This window comes from Anser anser, assembly GCF_964211835.1.
Source record: "Anser anser genome assembly, chromosome: 10".
NCBI lineage: Eukaryota > Metazoa > Chordata > Aves > Anseriformes > Anatidae > Anser > Anser anser.
Genome location: NC_139730.1, coordinates 21760598 through 21780593, shown reverse-complemented (window position 1 = coordinate 21780593; position 19996 = coordinate 21760598). Strand labels below are relative to the sequence as shown.

The 19996-nt window shown below is 38.9% G+C and overlaps 1 protein-coding gene across 4 annotated transcripts in view; it reads left to right on the top strand.

Moving 5' to 3' along the window:
- Positions 1-19996, top strand: part of FBN1 (fibrillin 1) — a 157676-nt gene that overhangs the window by 47998 nt on the left and 89682 nt on the right. For 2 of the 4 annotated variants that reach the window (XM_083850113.1, XM_083850116.1), the window contains 4 exons: positions 6892-7089; positions 10390-10515; positions 15154-15279; positions 18924-19082. In XM_083850113.1, the coding sequence (XP_083706239.1) occupies positions 6892-7089; positions 10390-10515; positions 15154-15279; positions 18924-19082 (609 nt within the window). Of the gene's footprint in view, positions 1-6891; positions 7090-10389; positions 10516-14130; positions 14388-15153; positions 15280-18923; positions 19083-19996 lie in introns of those variants that run through there. The other 2 variants (XM_083850114.1, XM_083850115.1) reach the window with 2 other exon arrangements.

The following is a 19996-nucleotide window of genomic DNA, read 5'->3' as shown; positions in this document are numbered from 1 at the left end:
AGGGGAGAGCTTAACAGTGAGTAATTATTTGAGGAAATGGCCCATGTGGAAAAAAGAGTGTTGGGATAGAATGCATTTATCAACTGGCATTTCCGTCTCACCTGGGAACGGAGACTTACTGTGTCTGAGTTTTTAAATGGTTGGAAGTCAGTGCATCGAGCTGACATCGGAACGTGGTGCTGTGTGTCTGTCTCAATTCAGTCTGTGAAGCGAGAGATGTGGCATGTCCCCTATTAAGAAAGATGGAGGTAAATAATTGTTATCCCATGCGTTCCTGACAGTGGTCATTCAGTGTTCTGCCTGGTGCTTAAAAGCCATGAAGTCCTGTATAAATGCAAAACATGATTTCATGATAGCCTACACACAACTGAAAGGGAACGTTGGACAAGTGTAAATAGAGTCCAAGGGCATTGGCCTTTCCTATGCCTCTGGTAAAGTGGCACACATGAGTTTGCATTAGTTTCTTGGGAGTTGTATGTGTATAAAGCAGTCTGTTTATTCCCTCTGTCCTTATCAGGAGATTTTTGCATAAAAATACCTAGAATCCCTTGGAAGGACATTTGGAAATTGAGCCTGAAATGCTGAACCTCTGTTTTCTGTAACTCCCTGTGCTATGGTGGTGTTTACTGCTGCAGTCAGCGTGGCCTTGTGCTCTGGTGCCACTTTGGAGTCTTCCTGTAATTCTTGCAACTTTACTGCAAAAAAATTCATTTTGGGCACAGTGCATCTTGCCTCCTGAGATGAGGCAGAATGTGTGATATTTTTCCCCGTCACCTTTAACTGCATTTCTGACTTCTCTGAAGAGAGTGAAATGATGGAAGTACAGTGAAACATACAGTGAGTGAAGCAGTATTTCTTTTTTATTAGCAGTGTAGTTGTTAGTGTACTGAAGTGGAGGTATTGTATCGTTTCTGATGCTGTCAAGGAACATGACTTCCTCAAAGAACTAAGGCTTTCAGATTTGGTGCTTCTCATTATATCCCTACTGCTGTGAGGTCACCATTTATTTCAAATTTTATATCAGAGTAGCAGATATACATTTATTCCATTCCTAGCTTTTAGACTTGGGAAAAATGATAGGAGCTCTGTTTGTGCAAGCACAGCTGGATCAGCTTAGAATCTCTGATGCAGGTAAATAAGATTATGTGTGCATACTTTTAGGTTTCATTTAAGATTCTTCATTCATGGTTCAGTGAAAGCTAATTTTATAAAATACTGTCTTTATGTCTCAAGAACATAATTTGCTTGATGTGATTCTCATACTTTTCTTAGTGGTGACACTAGAGTTGATGCATTCAGAGTTCCCTTCTCCCCTGTTAATTTTTGCTATATACAAGTGTCCAGTCATGGGACATTTTTGGAAACTCCTTTGGAAATCTCATCATCTGTTTTCCCGATCCTAATTTTTGTTAATCTGAAATTTGTGCTGCCCTCTTGTATTTAAGAATGCCGTTGAGAAACAGAATCACTGTAAAATTCATTTTCCCCATTAGAAATATATATTTTGTACAAATGAGATAAAATAAAGTTGAAATTTACCTCTTAAATAGTAGAAGACACTCCCTTCAGTTGTTTTTTTCCTTTCACCTTCTTCTGTCTTTTCTGTTCAGTCTGTTACATTTCACAGAGAGCTTTTGGTGACACCATTACATGGGAGTCTATAAGTGTGGTATCTTCCTTACTGAATTGGATAATCATAGAATCATAGAATCATAGAATATCCTGAGTTGGAAGGGACCCTTAAGGATCATCAAGTCCAACTCTTGATACCGCACAGGTCTACCCAAAAGTTCAGACCATGTGACTAAGTGCACAGTCCAATCTCTTCTTAAATTCAGACAGGCTCGGTGCAGTGACCACTTCCCTGGGGAGCCTGTTCCAGTGTGCAACCACCCTCTCTGTGAAGAACCTCTTCCTGATGTCAAGCCTAAATTTCCCCTGCCTCAGCTTAACCCCGTTCCCGCGGGTCCTGTCACTGGTGTTAATGGAGAAAAGGTCTCCTGCCTCTCGACACCCCCTTACGAGGAAGTTGTAGACTGTGATGAGGTCTCCCCTCAGCCTCCTCTTCTCCAGGCTGAACAGGCCCAGTGACCTCAGCCGTTCCTCGTACGTCTTCCCCTCCAGGCCTTTCACCATCTTCGTAGCCCTCCTCTGTACACTCTCCAACAGTTTCATGTCCTTTTTATACTGTGGTGCCCAGAACTGCACACAGTACTCGAGGTGAGGCCGCACCAGCGCAGAGTAGAGCGGGACAATCACTTCCCTCGACTGACTAGCGATGCCGTGCTTGATGCACCCCAGGACACGGTTGGCCCTCCTGGCCGCCAGGGCACACTGCTGGCTCATATTCAACTTGCTGTCTACCACGACCCCCAGATCCCTCTCTTCTAGGCTGCTCTCCAGCGTCTCATCGCCCTGTCTGTATGTGCAGCCAGGGTTTCCCCGTCCCAGGTGTAGGACCCGGCACTTGCTCTTATTGAACTTCATGCGGTTAATGATAGAAACCATGCGGATAATGATAGAAACTGTTCACAGTCCAGGTTACAAAAGGTGTTGTTAAATAAATCCTACTGCAGACCTGCATTTCCTTCTGAAAAAAATTGGTTGATGATCTGGTGGGCAGTTACTTTTGGCCAGTCTTACAAGTAAGTGACCTGCTTCGCTTCTGCTCCAATTTTTCTCCTTCTTTTTCTTCCTTGCAATACAGCACTAGGCAGGTTATATGGTGCACAGTCTCCTCTGTCTATCTTGTTTCCCAATAGACCATAGCAAACCCTTTCTTGTAGTCTCTCCAGTTAGTTAGACTGGAGTATTTAGTTTCATTTGCTACTAAAATATGAGGATAATTTTCCAAATACTATACTTGGGTGTAGAAGCGCAAACTTGTACCATGGTATCCATAACTCTGGAGATACCTGAAACTTTATTTACCTGTGAAGTTGTGTACTGTTGAAAGGATTCTGCTACTTGAAAATCAGACTGGCAACCTTTTAGCTAGCATTATTCTTTGGTTGTTTGAAATCAGGTTCCAAATGAGCATCACAGTAAGGTAAATGCTGACTTGCTAGGATCTGACCCTGCGATCTCTGCGCTTACTCAGTTCCAGTTCATTCTAACAGGGCTGGAAGAGTCTGTCAACCTCCACAACAGATGGTTATCAGTTTGTGAAATCAGGCTGTTAATTTAACCATCAAGAACTCTTTCTAGGATGTTTCTGTGGAATGAATCTTGAGGAGAGAGTGACCAGAATTTCATCCAGCATCCTTGCACTATCATAATTCTTTAATCTGTGTTCCCTTAGTTCAAAATTATACCTGAACTGTATTTTAACATTAAAAAATATATTGTTCTTGAAAACAGAGGTTAGCAGGAGCTGAAGGTTTAAGGGTTTTCTGAGTTGAGGACTAAAGAAGTGTGCCTGCTGTAGAAAGTCTTGCACTGACCCAGTGTTTGAGTCTCCTTGGTGCTGTCCAGCATTACTTGGAACAATTACCATTATTTATTGGTGTACTTGGTTTTGATCAAAGCCTTCTGTGCTACATATTTCAGCAGGCTCTCTGATGGATTTAGGAACATAAGGGATCTTTTGAAAGGATAACTAAAATTATCCGATCATTATTGCTAAAACAGGAACAAGTTGTAGATCAAAATGCACCTTGCTTTTTTCCCTTGGACTTAATAAACAGGATTTTGTGTGGTATACACCAGATTCATTCCATTGCCCTCGTGCTCTTTTTGGCGTATATGAACTTAAAGTGCTTTCACAGTTTGTGCTGTCTTCTCAGTTGTCTGAGGCTCCCTGGGGAATTATTTCTTATAGAAATAGCTAAAAAGGATGTGAAGAAGCAGATAAAATTGTTAGATAACCGTGATTAATACCTTATTGAAAGCTGCTTGCACATGCTGAAAATTGCATTAGAAATTACTTGGAACATTGGAACCATCAGTTGCCCATCTTTAAAAACTAATTGTACTAAATTAATTTCAAATCTCAACTTTTTTTTTTAGTTAAAGTGAATTTACTCTGGAAAAGAAAAGTGCAAATTTTTCTAGTAGTATTTCTCCATGGCTCTTTTTTCAGCTTCTTACTGATCACTTGGAATCTTATGTTTGAGCTTTACTCGTAAAGTAGTTTGAGTAATCATGAATGCATAAGGGAATGTTATTGTAACAAAATAAAAACGATTTTTTAAAGCTCATATCCCACATCAGTGCTTTGTAACATAGGCCCTATGGGTTACAGTGTCTTCTAAAATCAGCATAAGTCATAAATCCGAACAGTTTTAAGGAAGATGGTGTAACTCCAAGGATACCTCTTTACTAGCTGTACTATTATCTTTTTATTCGGCCATCATTTTAATGGAAACATATTTCCTTGTTGTATGCCTTATTCTTTTAATACATAAAAGATCTTAAACACAACATTAAGAATGCTTTAATTTTAGAGCTCTTTTGATTGGATAATAACAAATAGGAGATGGATTTGCTTGGTTTTGAGTGCATATTTGTCCTACTTCTTGTTACTGAAACCTCAGGGAAATTTGCATGATTATGAAGTGAACTTCATTGGGTTCACAATATTTCTAAGTCATTTTAGCTACTGATAAGCCATTTATAGTTTGAAATCAAACAATTGTAAATGCTGATCCATTCATAACATAACATAAAATACAAGATGGGCTATTCACTGCTGTCTGATGTTTGCTTCCCACTGTGACAGAGAACAAAATGCCTCCTTTTTTAACTGTCTATATTTAAACTGTGTAGGGGCAATCCATAATGAGGGATTTCATTCTTAGGAGGTGCACTGGATGTTTCATGTTGCCAACACAAAACTGTGGTGTTTCTAAAGAAATTGTCATCTCTTGTTTTAATATTAGGAGTTCTAATATCAGGAGTTTTGCATACAGTAAAGTAGATATCTGTCGTAGCCCTCGGTTTGCGTTAGGTTGAAGGAATGATCTCAGAACTAAAATTTTTTGATTGATTAGGTGTAATTTGTCCTGACTCACTCGTATTCACTGTGGGCTGAAGAAATAAGATAAAGCTAGTAATACTACGTGCTTTCAAAGCTTCATTTCTACTATGAGAAATGAGAAAGAAGGCTGTGTTAGTTTTGACAAAAGCAAAGCAAGGCCATCTAACTAGGAAAATGAAGGTAGCTACAAAAATGCTTAAAAACAGGAAGAGAACTGGAGAGAAGTTGTAGAGCAGAAAAATAATATGGGAATTGAAGGGGCAGAAAGAGAAATGCCAAGCCAAAAAAAGTTAGGGCGATGAAATGGAATTTAGTAACCAGAGGTAAGAGAGATTCTGACCCATTTCAAGATGAGCCTGACAGAATTGCTGGGGAAGGCGATGGAGAAGTGTTTTGTAAATGTAGCCGCACTGTTTGGAGGGGATAGGACAGAAATTTTGTGTTAGCAATCCAATAGCATATAAGGATGACATTAAATCAGGGGAGACCAGTGTTTCCCCTAACATTAAGTCAGGCAGGCAACTCAGGAGGACTCTAGAGCTGTTGGCAAGCTGTGCAGGGACAGAATCAGAAAGGCCAAAGCTCAGGAACTCCATTTGGCTAGTGCAGTGAAAGATGATGAAAAATGCTTTTATAAATACATCAAGAGCAAAATGAAGATTAAGAAGAATCTCCATCCTTTACTTAATGTGAGGTCATTGATAGTGAGTGGCATTTAATACAAGTTTATCAGAAATAATTCTTCCAAATTAACTTGCTATCCTTCCTGAGAGGATCATGGTTAATTGTTGAAGATAACAGTAGTAATATAGCACGGTTGTATGGCATATAGGACTTGTGGTCAGTTTCAAGGTGCACCTGGTTCGGGGAGCAATCCTGGAGTACTTGTCTAACAAGAGTCCTGGGGGGCAGATGGGAAAAGTGTCCATTCTTACTTCTGCTTTATTTAACGCTTTTTATCAGTGGTTTAATGGAAACATCTTACTGTTAACAATGTTTGGAAGTGGCATGAAAATTGGAGGCATTTATAATCGCTACAAGGCAGTGTGGATTGCTTAGTGACCTTGGCTTATGCAGCTGGTAACTATTTCAGTACAGACAAACGTCAGGTTTAGAATTTGCTGGCTGTGCTTACAGGATGCTGGACTCTGTCCTGGTGCACCGTAACAGAAAAGCATTTTAGGGTCACTTGTGAATAATTAGCTGGAGTGCGCACCCCGGATGTGCAGGAGACAGCTGAGTTGGCAGTACCACTGTTTGGTTGTTGCCCTTGGAGAATGGAACAAAATAAAGTCTACTAGTATTTTATTAATATCTTAGTTTAATTCTTTCTATTGGATAAGTGGCCTGTCCTACCATAAACAAATCAAAGCAGATGTGTTCCACATGCCCTCCATTCAGCTGTAGGCAAAGCTTACCCACGTATCTGGTACAGCATATGCCTCAATAACAGTGAAAACTGTCGTCAAAAAACTTCCTGCAGTCTGTATTCTCATCCCTTGAGACTCATTTGAGAATAACACTTGTGGAAATAAACATATCCTAACTTTTTTATCAGTATTATTTTAATTAATGTGTTGAATATTTAAAACAAAGTAGTGTAAAGACCTCCCAAATAGTGTTACTAGAGATTAAACCAAGCTGCAAAGGGGATGTGCAAAATCTTAAATATAAAATACCCCTGGTAAAATAGTCACAATGTATTCGTGGAGCTGCGTATTTGCCATGGATTTGACTGAGAAGTAAATCTGAGAAAAACCTGTAGCAGAGCACTGCTAAGTTAAATCATTGGGGTAGTAGGGAATTTGTGTGCAGAAGACTTGCTTAAATCTTGTTGCTTTATTATAAGTTATTATAAGTTTTGTTGTTTATTTTTACTGTGATGCTGATTAGGTTTCCTGTCTTTTGCACAGATTACAGGACCGGCCCTTGCTTCACTTTGGTAACCAACCAGATGTGCCAGGGACAGCTCAGTGGAATAGTCTGCACAAAAACCCTTTGCTGTGCAACTGTTGGGAGAGCGTGGGGCCACCCCTGTGAAATGTGTCCTGCCCAGCCGCATCCCTGTCGCCGAGGCTTCATTCCAAACATTCGAACGGGGGCCTGTCAAGGTAAGTTAGCAGCAAAGCTTCCCTGAAAGCTGCTGAAATTGTTGCTGGGTTAATCTTAATTGAGTTGCACTGCTGTGAATAACCTGTCCTAAGTCATTCTCAGCTATATGTGTGAAGCATGGAAAAACATTGTCAAATGCATTACTTCATGATTCAGTGAGTGTCTGATGTTCAAGTCAGTACATTAGTAACTTAGGTCATGTGAGAGCAGCCAGCATCTTAATGAATTTCTCACTGCCAGCAGCCTTTTCCCTTGGTTCTGTAGCATGTTTCTCAGAGTGTACCACTCAACCATTCCACGGAGGATTTTATTCTGTTTCAAAAAGTGCTCAAAACATGCATCAATCTGTGGCGATACTGTTCCATTTATCTGGTGTGGGATTTTTTTAGCTAAAATTTGTTGGGTTTGGATTCATCTTGGGTGTCTTATCTCTTGAGCTACACTGCTTCAACCTGGAGAAAAGTACACGTCATGAATTTCAAATGCCTTATTATACTTATTATATATTTTATACAATTTTGGAAATGCATTTGCATTTGTTTCAAATCGTAAAATCCACCCAGATGTTGCTTACTTCTTTCTAAGCATGCCTTACCATAGAAAGTCCTTACACTGCTTTTGGCTTTTATTCTAGTACTTCCAGCTGTATAAATTCTTTTATTGTCTGGATGTCTGGCAGGAAACAGGAGAAAGTTAACAGGGGCAGCTATGTATTAAACTGATGTGGATTATAAATTCCCAGGGCCATATCTTTGGGACTAGTTTATTTCGATCTGTCTAACATTTTCTAATAAGTTACAGTATTTTTTAAAATAGGGGAGATAAAGATTATAAATCTACAAGTAATTTTATTTAATCATTAAATTCTTGTGAAGGACTTCAAGACATTCCATTGTATTAAAAGATGTAGATATCTGTCGCAAGCCAGGTCCCGGTTGGTGCCTGCAGACAGGCATGATGAACTTCACGATGGGCATGTTTGCGTATGCTGCATAACGCGTACATATTCTTACCTCAGCCAACCTGTTCCTCTCTCACTGTTAAAAGTCAGAACTAAATTGTGCAGAAATCTGTAAATTAACATTCTGGACAGTTCTGAGATTTTATGTAAATAAATATGTGGTCCACACCCCTGACCTCATGCCACACCTAGTTATAGCCCTCTTGTTTGTGTCATAGAAAAGTTGCGGTGACCTCTCCGATGGTTTTGTGCAATTCAGAATAAGGCTACCTCTGCTTGCTACACATTTCTTTGCGTGCAGCTACATTTATGCTAATCTGTATGCAGTGCCAGCACAGTTTTGGCCCTGTATATTTGACCCGTACTTTCCAGTTTTCTTTTCTCTTGTAATGTGTTCATAATTTCAACAGATCTGCTATGGAACCACATATTAGCTTTATTTTTCATACAATTGTACTAAATCCAATCCTTTTGAAATCAGATAACATCCATTCAGACTGAAGACATTTCAGGGCTTTCACATCCATATTCAATCTAAGTAAGAAAAGCAGGTTAAATAAAATCCAGGTTCTCTGAAGAGAAAAGAAACCATTATTATTGTGTGGAGAAATCAGAAGAAATAAAATGGAGGGGAGGACAAGTTTATTTTAAAAAGTAAATAGAATATCACTGCCTACAGTTTGACTTTGTCTGGCTAAAAGTTAAATTAGTATTACAGCTGAGATTTTTTAAAGATACAAACTACAAAAATGAAAGCCAAAAGGTGGGATTTTGAAACAGACATTGTGACTCAGGAGCATGAGTTCTATTTTTTTATTTTAAATTCAGTGCATTGCCATGAAGTCTGGCTTGACTGTTGTTATTGTAGCACAGCGTTTTGGTTTAGCTCAGGTTCCAGCAGCAGCGTGGCTGTGTCAGTGGGTGCTGTGCTGGTTGTCTCTGCCTCCCAGTGCCCGGGTTAGCTCAGGCACAGCACTGCTGTGGCTCTGCTGTGGCACTCCGCAACCCGGTTCATCACCAGGGGATCTTTACATAATGCTCTGCAATGTGGTACAGATATGCCCCATGGCGTTGCTGAAACTTCCTACTCATGGCTCCCAGGGAAATTGCCTCTTGGCCTTTTGTACAGACATAATACTTTGCTTTTCAGACTGCAAGACACATTGCAGCTGGCTCTCTGGGATTTATACAGGGAGATTTGAAGGCGTCATCTCCTTCAGCTTGTGGTCCTGTGTAGAAACTGATCCTAGCTTGAAGCCCAAGATTTCAAGAAATGGGGTTTTGCCAGCAGCAGCTGGTACCCCCTGGGGAGCTGGGTGGAAGCACAGGCGTTTGGGGTGCAGAGTGTTGAGTGCTCTGCTTGCTCCCAAAAGACTAGGGAGCCACAGACACGGGGCAGCCCTCAGGGGAGTGTGAGCCAGACCTCCCTTGTCTCCTATGGCAATGTTACTCCTCCTCCTTTAGCCTCTTTTCTCTAGCTATTACTAAGCCATTGCAACACTTCTGCAGCTCAGTGATGACACACGTTGTTGTGCTAAAACAGCTGTCAGGCCAGAAAGCGGGGCTTCTTGAAAATGTGCTTCCTACCTACCCTGTGGTACTATCTTTGTCATTTCATTTTCTTAAGTGACAAATTAAAAGCAAGAAGAGAGAAGTAAAGGGAAAAGTTATAAAGAAAGAAAGAAACAACAAAAACCAGCCAAAGTTATGAATGTCTAAGTAGGTGATTAATAATGCCTCTGGAGACATTAATTATGGCTATGGAGCTCCTTGAGTCAAATCCTAACCGCAGCTTAAGGTCATTGATGCTGATCTTACTGGAGTGTGAGGAGTTAATCATTTCCATCAATAATGAGTGTGCAATTCCCTCTGCGAGGCCTCTCCATGCACATCACACACTGCTCCTCCACTCATTCGGGGCTCCTGCATCTCAGCACTCAGCTATATGCTGTATGGAGTTGCCAAGATTTTCGAAGTTGCAAGTGATTTTGGGTGCCCAGCTTCAGACACTTTAAAGGAACTTGGGTTTTGGCAGGCTGTGTTCTCTGCATCACCATTCCCCAGATGTTTTGGAAAAACAAAGCAATAACAGTTAGATGTTTAATGTCTGTAACAATAATAACCATGTAATTTCTTGTAGAAAATCTTGTACTTAATCATACTTTGCATAGAGTAATTACAAAATCAGTGTCTGTCTTCACGAGCAAGTATCATAATATTATCATGGGTGAATGATGGATGTAGGCATATTTACTTTAATTTCTATCTAGACAAATTATTATGGCTATTCTTGAGAAATGAATTTAAAGTGGGTGTTTTTTCCTTTTTTATATGATAGACGTGGATGAATGCCAAGCCATCCCTGGGATCTGTCAAGGGGGAAATTGCATTAATACTGTTGGATCTTTTGAGTGCAAATGCCCAGCTGGACACAAGTTTAATGAAGTGACACAAAAATGTGACGGTAAGAACTTTCAGAACTTTCTTCTGAAAGTAAAGGGGGGAAGTCTTCTTTTTGGGGCCAACTTTGTTTAGGAGTTTGTAACAAACTTTCCAGTCTCTTTGACCTTGAACATGCAAACAGCATTCTACACAGCAAATATGAATAATGGTCCTTTCTCCTTCTAAACCAGAGAATCTTAAATATTGGCCCTGCAGCTTTTTCCAGCCTTTTATTCATGTAACATTTTGCAGACTTAAAGGTACATCTGAAACAAGTTAAATATTAAAACTGAAAATATTTTTAACTGATATGTTACTTTAAAAATGCTTGAGGCACATGTCTCTCTGTGGATCTTTTAACCAAAAGGTGTATATGACTGGAAGGTTCAACACATCCCCACCTACTCGGTTAAACTGTATGTGACATAAATGAGAGTTTTACACTGCTGAGTGAAGACCACAGGACTGTGGTCTAAGCTCATCCTTATAGTTGCAGATATTAAAGAAGGACAAACATTTTATCTTTCCTTATTGGTAATCTGCATATGGAAGTTTAGCAGGTGCTAGATATTAGTGTTGAAATTTGCACTGCATGATTATTGAATCTTGAGAATTTTTAACTGTGATTTGATAATATTTTTTCTTCTCTGTAGTATAATAATCAGGCATAGGTACTGCAATTCTAATTTTTGAGGGGAAAATCTGAGTATTAATCACTGGCTTCTTTACTGTCCCACTGACTTTGGCGGCAGAGGGTCTGTCCCCAGAGTATTTTCTGAATGTCCTGCTTTTCTGTTACTTGACATGCATTTAGCACCTTACAGATTAAGCCCTTCAGAAAGATTAAATGATGAATGACCACTAGAGCTTAAGGTGATTGTGAAAGGGAGGTGTGCATCCACCACCCTTTCTTCTATCAGGTGCCTTTAAGGAAGTACTCAACATTTTGTAGTCATTTTGGAAGAATTATGACAGTCTTTCAAAAGGAAAATCCGTATTTCAAGAAAAACTTTATAATTCAATTACATGTTAGGGAAAGCAATTTCAGAAGAGTTTGTACATAGCATGGCTTTCATATTGACTGCCAATGGTTTTGGCAGAAAGTAGCCCAGCTTCAGGGTAGAACAACATTACAAGTATTTCCTTCAGTGGATGAAGTACCAAGAACAGGATGAATAGGAAAGACTGAACATGTGCCTTGTTAAGTATTAATACCTGGGGAACTGAGAACTGCAGGCTTGCTGCACTGTATAAACATTGCTATGGTATTTTTTGATTGCCAAATCCTATTAAAAAAGAAAAAAGCAAAGCAAAAAGAAAAGAAAAAATAAAAGAAAAAAGAGAAGAGAAGAGAAAAGAAAAAAGAAAAGAAAAGAAAAAAGAAAAGAAAAGAAAAGAAAAGAAAAGAAAAGAAAAGAAAAGAAAAGAAAAGAAAAGAAAAGAAAAGAAAAGAAAAGAAAAGAAAAGAAAAGAAAAGAAAAGAAAAGAAAAGAAAAGAAAAGAAAAGAAAAAAGAAAAGAAAAAAGACCTTCAGAGCCTGCAATTCCTAACAGATGAGAATGATTGACTGGGCCCAAGAACCTGGGATAACTTGGTTCATTTCCAAGCCTTGCCACAAATTTTGTGCACCATTGTGTGAAATCCCTTTGTAGGGATGTCTTAGCTGCAAAGATGGGATACACTTTCCTTTGTTCTATTTTATACCTGTGCATTGTTGAACTTTAGCAGACAGAGATTTACTTCCAGTACATTTTCATATAAATTGTACCATGCAATTTTAGTGAAAGCCTTGTAGGTATTAATAAAATTGAAAGAATTGAAAGTAGCAGCCCTATACCAGCAGCATGAAATAGGACAGTGATTCGATAGTTAAGAACATAGTCATATAACAGCTGAATATCCATTCTGCTTTCCCAAATTATCCCTTTGAGTTTTAAGTTGAAATTTCCACTATAAGACAAGGTGTTTGGCTTATTGTAATTAACTATAATTAATTCTATAACATAATAATAAACATATGATCATGTACTTGGTTTAACTTTTTGTCCAGCAGATAGGATTTCTGGCAGGTTGTAACGTCTCCTTGGTCCCTGGTTTCATAGACCTGGGAGCTACCTGCTGAATTACTAGCACCATTTTATTGTGGGTCCCAGTTCAATTAAGATCGTGACAGAAATCATAAGGTACAGTGAGACACCAGAGCAAGATAGGAAAAAGAGAAGTGTCAGACAAAGTCCTCTTTATTATCAAAGCTGGTGGAAAATTAGATTTTAGGTGTTACATTATTTCACTGCTTCAAATCAGCATTCCTCTTGCAGTTGCATTAAAGCTGAGGTAGATATCTTTTTGTGGTGACTGGAGGGAGTAATTTTTCCTAGAGTGACATTCATGTCTGTGAGTACATTGAGTATACTTACCTTGCATGCTTAATAATGACAATATTGCTTATATGAATGTCAACACTAATATAAATAGTGAAATACTGTTTGGATTAGGCTCAACCCTAAAATAAAGAGTGGTGATTTTGCTTTTAAAAAGGTCAGACTCTATATAAACAGTGGCAACACTGACTTTAAGATAAACATTGGTGAATTTGAGTCAGAAGATGCTTGAATCTGATCCATTTACAACTGCATTTTTCTCTGTTAATTAAGGGCTCTATTCAGACCGAAATTCAATTTCCACATTTTTTGTCACTGAGACTTTTGGGACTCCTACAGAGTATAATCCTGGAGCAGAAGCCAGAAGTCTCTTAGCAGTGCTCCCACTGCACTCAGGCTGGAGGCTCTGGCAACACCCTTGAAGTAGCACTGAACAAAAAGTCACACCCCTCTCACACACCCAAGCGAGGAATGTGACCCACATCACGACAGCTAGCAAGATGCTGGGGAGGAATGTGTGCACAGGGGGCCCAGGGCCCCGCACAGTTTGGGATGGGTCTATCTGCAAAGTTTGGTCATCTGTATGCCACCCCAGTCCCTCTACTCCTCTCCTGCAGAGGCGAGGGGCCACAAAGATAGTAGACCATCCAATTCTTTACCTAGGGAAAGAAGAATTGATCATTTTTATATTACTATCTTCCCAGGAAAAGGAAAAGAGAGATCCTCTCTACTTGATAAAAAGCATATTAATGGGCCTGTGGGACATCGGGTGTTCCCCCATCTGTCGGGGCCAAATTCCAATTTAGGCATTACATTTAAATTCTTCAAATCGTTTATAATGACTACAATATTATTCATTCCTTGCCTTGGTGTGTTGGGTGGTGTTGCAGTATTTCATCTCAGAAATTTTTGTGGTTGGTGAAATCATTATTATAGCCGTGTGTCTATCTGTTTGTAGATCTCTGGAGAAGAGGTTGTATAGAGAGAGTCCTGTGATACCATAATTTCTGGCAGGATTCTCTCTCTCAGGAGAGCTAGCTGCTCAGTGATCTTAAATGGCTGTGACAGCCGGTTATCACTGATCACTCTAAAAGTAACCTGCCTTTCTGGTCTGCTTCACTGATTCTTCTTGTAGGTACCAGAGAAAAGAGTGAGTTCTTTTCAAGCTCAGCTGGACTTCAGGTTCCTAGATGAGAGCAGTGCTAAGTAGATACAGCTGCATTATTAAGACAGTCACTGAAAACCAGGGGGGAAGTAACAACGCAGCACAGGCGGGCTATTGATGGTAATTAAGAAGCAGCTGAGACTGGCATAGGTTGTTTTTTGCAGGGCTGTAAATAACATGAACTCCTAAGCATGGAAGAAACCTTTTATATGTTCCCTCTGTTCATGTATGCAGCAATGATCAGGTATAAGATGTGTGTTATTTTTCACACAGAAATTGAAAAGTTTTCTGCATTAGATCTATGCTGATGATTTAGTATGTGGATCAAAATTTGTTAGTGATGACATGGTATGTTTTTTTTTTTTTAATTACTGACAAAATCTGGGGAGAAAAATTCTGATGTGCTTTCTGTGGTAGATATTTCAGTTTCTAGAAATCTGTTTCTAGTGTCGAGAAATCTGTTGAAACTTCAGTACATGCACTTAGTGGCTTTTTATTGCCAAAGAAACAGGTGAGAAACAGAAAGGTAGTTCTTGTTGCTTGCAGTCATCATGCTTTGTGCTACAATCCTGTTGGATTGTATTAGTTAAACAGTACCTATCTGGTCAGTTTCGTATGGGGGATTTCTAAGAAAAAAACAAATACAGTTAGGATAGGCAATTTAGTAGGTGCCACAGCTCCCTTTGAATCAGTGTTGCCTGTCTGGTGCCAGAAGATGCTGTGCTGTTGGAGATACCACAAGACATAACAGTTATGTTCCTGATCACTACCGATTTTCTTAACCCTAGCGTGCAGAATTCAAATTGGAGAGGTTATTGCTTAGTAAATCCTTTCTGCAGCTTTACATTTTCATTCATCATTATTAAGCAGCAAAACAAACTGACCTCTTGCAGTTTACAGATATAATACGACCTTAGATTCTATTTCACTTGTGTTTATAAGATAACTAACAAAAGATTCTGATCCTGGTTTGAAACTCCTAATTGTGTCCCTAGTACATAAGTTGAGAGGGGTCTCAGACCACAGTGAATTTGATCATTAATGTGAATTATAAAACACCTTTTCTCATGCCTAATACAGCTAATCTGACCCTGCTTCTCTTTTTTGCTTTAAGATATTGATGAATGCAGCACCATTCCTGGAATCTGTGATGGAGGAGAGTGTTCAAACACAGTCAGTAGTTATTTCTGCAAGTGTCCTCCAGGGTTTTATACAGCTCCTGATGGCTTAAAATGCATAGGTGAGTAAAATACTGTAAATCATAAGCAGTAGGTGTCATGAGCATTCATGAATCTCAGAAATGGATAACATTGTACCAGAAACATATTTCACCTTGTGATCTTTAAATTCTTCTTTTATGTAAAAGTACATAATGTGACTATATTTGTATTCCAAAATGAGGTTTTCATTTGCAAGATGTTTCCTCTTTCCTTCTTTGTTGTGACCTTCTGTTTAATTTTTTGTATTAGAATTGTTCTGTCATGCCACATTTGTTGTCTTTAAGTAGGCAGAATATATTTAACAATTCTACTTGGTATTCTTGATTTTGTGTTTGTACTTGGTTTAGTCCATGTTATATTAGAGTGAGTCCAGAGGGGGGCCACGAGGATTATCTAAGGGCTGGAGCACCTCTCCTGTGAAACTAGGCTGAGGAAGTTGGGGTAGTTCAGCCTGGAGAAGAGAAGGCTTCAGGGAGACCTTATAGTGGCCTTCCAGTACCTAAAGGGGGGCTAGAGGAAAGCTTGGGAGGGACTCTTTGTCAGGGAGTGTAGTGACAGAACAAGGAGTAGTGGTTTGATACTCAAAAAGCGTAATTTAGATTAGATATTCAGAAGAAATTCTTTACTATGAGGGTGGTGAGGCATGGGAACGGGTTGAGCTCCTTGTTGTTTAGTAGATAATGATTTGGGAAGAAATTGAACAAAAATGACTTCACAGAGAAAAGTACCAAATGATATTAATTTTCCCAAGAGTTCTGGAAGTAGTTTGGGTTATAATTCATTTTGAATCATTCTATGTGAGTGCCATTCTATTTCTGCAGGTTGTGAGAAATAAACTATTTCTCGCATTATCAAGAACAAAATTTTAGTAGATTAGACATATACTATATACGCTTAAAATGCTGGTTGAGCATTGCTCTTATTGCTTCAGATGAATAGCTCCTAAATGACTGTGGATCATTACATCATTGATTACCACTTGTAGTTAATATTTATGAAGGATATTTATGCACTTTTCTGTAGCAAAAAACTTCTGTGAAGATGCTCAACTGCTATTTGCGTTTTACTTTTTATATTCATTGCTTAGTCAGGTTTGCCCAACATTCCCTTCCATTCCTGCAATTTTCCAGCCTTTTTTACCCACTGTATTTGCAGTCTGAAATAGTTTAGCTAAAGAATGGGGTATTTAAATGATGACAGGCTATGTTAAGTAATATGCCAGATCATGAGCCATCATTACAATTTTGGCTTCATGTCCAAGGCAAAACGTGCTAAATGGGAAGCATTGTTAATTAGCTACAGATATTTTGGATTTTGTCTAACAGGCAGACCGCTTACTTGCTATATTAACAGGGATGGAACCCAAATCTGTATTAGAGATGGGCAAAACATGTAATCTTGATTTAATTACAACATGCCTGTCTTAAGTGAAAAGTGTTAGCTGAACGTGTCTATTCTGTTAGAGATGAGGAAGTGCTTCTGAGAAATGTATCCCTTATGAGACTCGAATGGAGCAGCTCTGAAGCCAAATATCCAAAGGGAGAACTGGGAGTTCCATTATGACAAACCTTAAAAATAAAAATAGATGAAGCAAATGGAGCTGGAGAGCAGAAATAAAAGCAGAACATCTCAACCAAAGTACATGAAGAGTGCTATGAAGAAAGCTTATAAACCTGTTTCTGGCTTTCATAAGTTTGTTTGCTCTGTGTTACTTTCAGATGACTTTTTTTTGAAGAAAAAAAAAAAGGTATTCTTAAAAGCCATATTCAGTGATTTTTTTTTATATTTTCAAAATACTGTTTTTAGTGAAAAATATTAAAATTTTTAAATCTGAAAATATATTTGTGAACAGAAAAATGTTTTTCCCTCTATTCTTGACCTTATGTGTATTTTCCCTTTTGCAACAGAAAATGGAAGAGAAAAAAGAACTAAATAAGGAAAGAATTACTTACTAGGAGTATGGAAAGATTCGGCATTTTTCTCACAAATTTACCTTCATTTTCTGAAAATGTTTTAGTTTTTGGATAAGCTCTTACTCCTGTAGGCAGACAAAGATGTTTGCTGTTTATGTTTTTATGGCACGTTGTGTGCTTGCACAGAACCCACGTAGACACTTTTCCCACTTCTGCCCATTACTGCATCCATTTGTTTCAGAACTTTGTACTGACCAAAACTGAGAAGACTCAATTACAGGGGTTAGGGGTGGTTACAGTCCTCCCTTCCTGCCCATGCACCCCACAATCACACCAAGCATCTGAATATATGTCTGCTTTGTGTGAAGAGGAAACTGTAACAGGTGCAGTGGAGAACAGTTTGCATCAGAGCTTTCTTTGATTTTAAAATGGTAGATCAAGGACTATATGTGCTTGGCAGTTTAGCTGGGTACCAGGAGGCCAGTAACAGAACTGACTAGAATTTATTTTTTTTTTGTCTATTTCAGAATTCCATTGTATCATAATAAGAGTAAACTAAAGTTTGGAAACAAAGACCAACTGGTTTTTTTAGTTGTACTGCGAGTAATACCCGTGTTCATGGTTCCAGCTAATAAAAAGCAGAACCATCACAGACTCTCCCAATATATCACTGTATATCAATTTCCTCAAAATAGTAAGAAACTTCCCTGCTTTTTTTTTTTTTTTTTTTTTTGTCCACTAGTATATCTAGTAAACTCTGGAAAGCATTGTTAGACAGATGAATCCACCATGCCCTGTATAACTGAGATACTGTTTCTTTAGTGCATGGTGTCTGCTGTCCTAAGCTTTTATCTGCAACTTTTTCCACTACATTTTGACAGCAAATGTTTGTGCATTTTCAAAACAAACTTGGTCTGGTTTATCATGCAGCATCAAATCACTCTACAGCTTTTATTGAATTTGACATGGTATGATGTATTGTGAAACAATTGCTCAGAGCTTCGTATTTATCACAAGATTATTTTATTCTATTTTTTGCTCCCATATACGTTTTCTTTCCTGTTTCTAAGGTAGGGTATCTTCTGTACAATGTTGTTAGAGCTGAGTGTATGAAATCTGGGTATGGGATGTTCATTGTACAGCACGTGCTTACCCTTTTCGGACAGGAAGACAGCATATTTCCATAAACAATGTGATGGCACCAGTTAAAGCTGTGCTGCTCTCTCTTGCCTGCAAACCTATATGTTGTCAAATCACTACCTACTTCAGCTGGGGAAGGCATGACAAATGAAATATGAATTACTCCTTTGAGATCTGCAATGCTGTGAATTTTTGCTATGTATCAGTGGCTTTGAAATCAAAGCTTAAACAGAACTGATCTAGTACTATCTATCTGTATATATATAGTACTAGCTATAGAGTTGGTGCTGGAATTTTTCTTTGGAGGCACTGCATATTTTGTATACTGAATACCCATTTCCATTCTGTTTTTCCTCCTCTAATTCATTGCTATCACGTTTCACATTGGCTTTCACACAGGAGGTATTTCACCTGCATTGAATCCCACACAGACCAAATTTTGTCCAGATTTTTGTGGGTTTCTGCCTTTTGTTGTCTTTTCTTTTTTAATGTTGAAAATGCTATATCATTGATAGTGTAATCAAACAAGAAAAACAGGACCTGTCTTTTTTGTTAAAGTCACATTCCTTGTTGAACTGATGATTACGTATCCATTTTTTTTCTCTTGGTAGATGTGCGTCCTGGATACTGCTTCTCTTCCCTGATGAATGGGCGCTGCAGCAATCAGCTCCCCCAGCCTTTGTCCAAAATGCAGTGTTGCTGTGACAGTGGCCGATGCTGGTCTTCTGGTGCAGCCGGTGCTCCTGAAATGTGCCCGATCAGATCCACAGGTATGAATCCACCTTTATTCTTATGAGTGTGATTGAACACTGAATTAGGCAGCCATTTTCTTTCATCAGTAGTATTTTTGTCACAGGATCACACAGAACAGTTGAGGCTAGAAGACACTTTGGGAGATTGTTTAATCCAGCCCCACTGCTCAAAGCACGGTCTCCTGTGGCAGGAATGCCAATAGGCTAGGGCAAGCAAACATCATCAAAGGATTTTATCGGTAGCTAGTTGATGTTTTGTAGCCTGGATATTCTGACCCTACCTGACTGAGGTGTTGTTTTCAACATCCTCTTTAGGCTCAAGTTACTTCCTCCAGAACTCTCTAATAGATCCATCTGCAATTTCATTCTCACTGGAAAACTGAAGTTTCCTTTCTTGTATGTCTAGCTCTTTGAGGTGCCATTCTGGAATTTGACACAGAACATGATTTCTGTCTGCTACCAAAACCTGTTGTGCTTTAGTGCCTCACTGCGTATTAAGATCCCCAGATAACATGAATCTGGAATATACAGAAGATGGTGAGCAGATTGTGAAACTAAGTGTGAGGGGGTAGAGGAAAGATGTTTTTGAGTTTGTTTAGGAGTGGAGACTTAATGAAATGCTTTAGAAAGGAAGAACACAAGCTTAAGGATTGCTAGGAGGAGCTCAAGGGAGGTGCAGGGTTTAGGGAGAATTTGGGGTCATAACACTACTGCAGTATAACTCTGAAGAAATTGTCAGAGAACACATATGGGAGTGTTTATTCTTGTTTTTAACCCTTTGACTGAAACTGTAATACTGAAGCAGAGCGATAAGATCAAAACTGTGGGAGGTGTCTTCCTGGTTCTGTCACTATCTCGTTAATAATATTTAAACATGTTAAATACCCAAGATTGACTAGAATAATGCTTAGAATATAGTAAAATCTATTGAT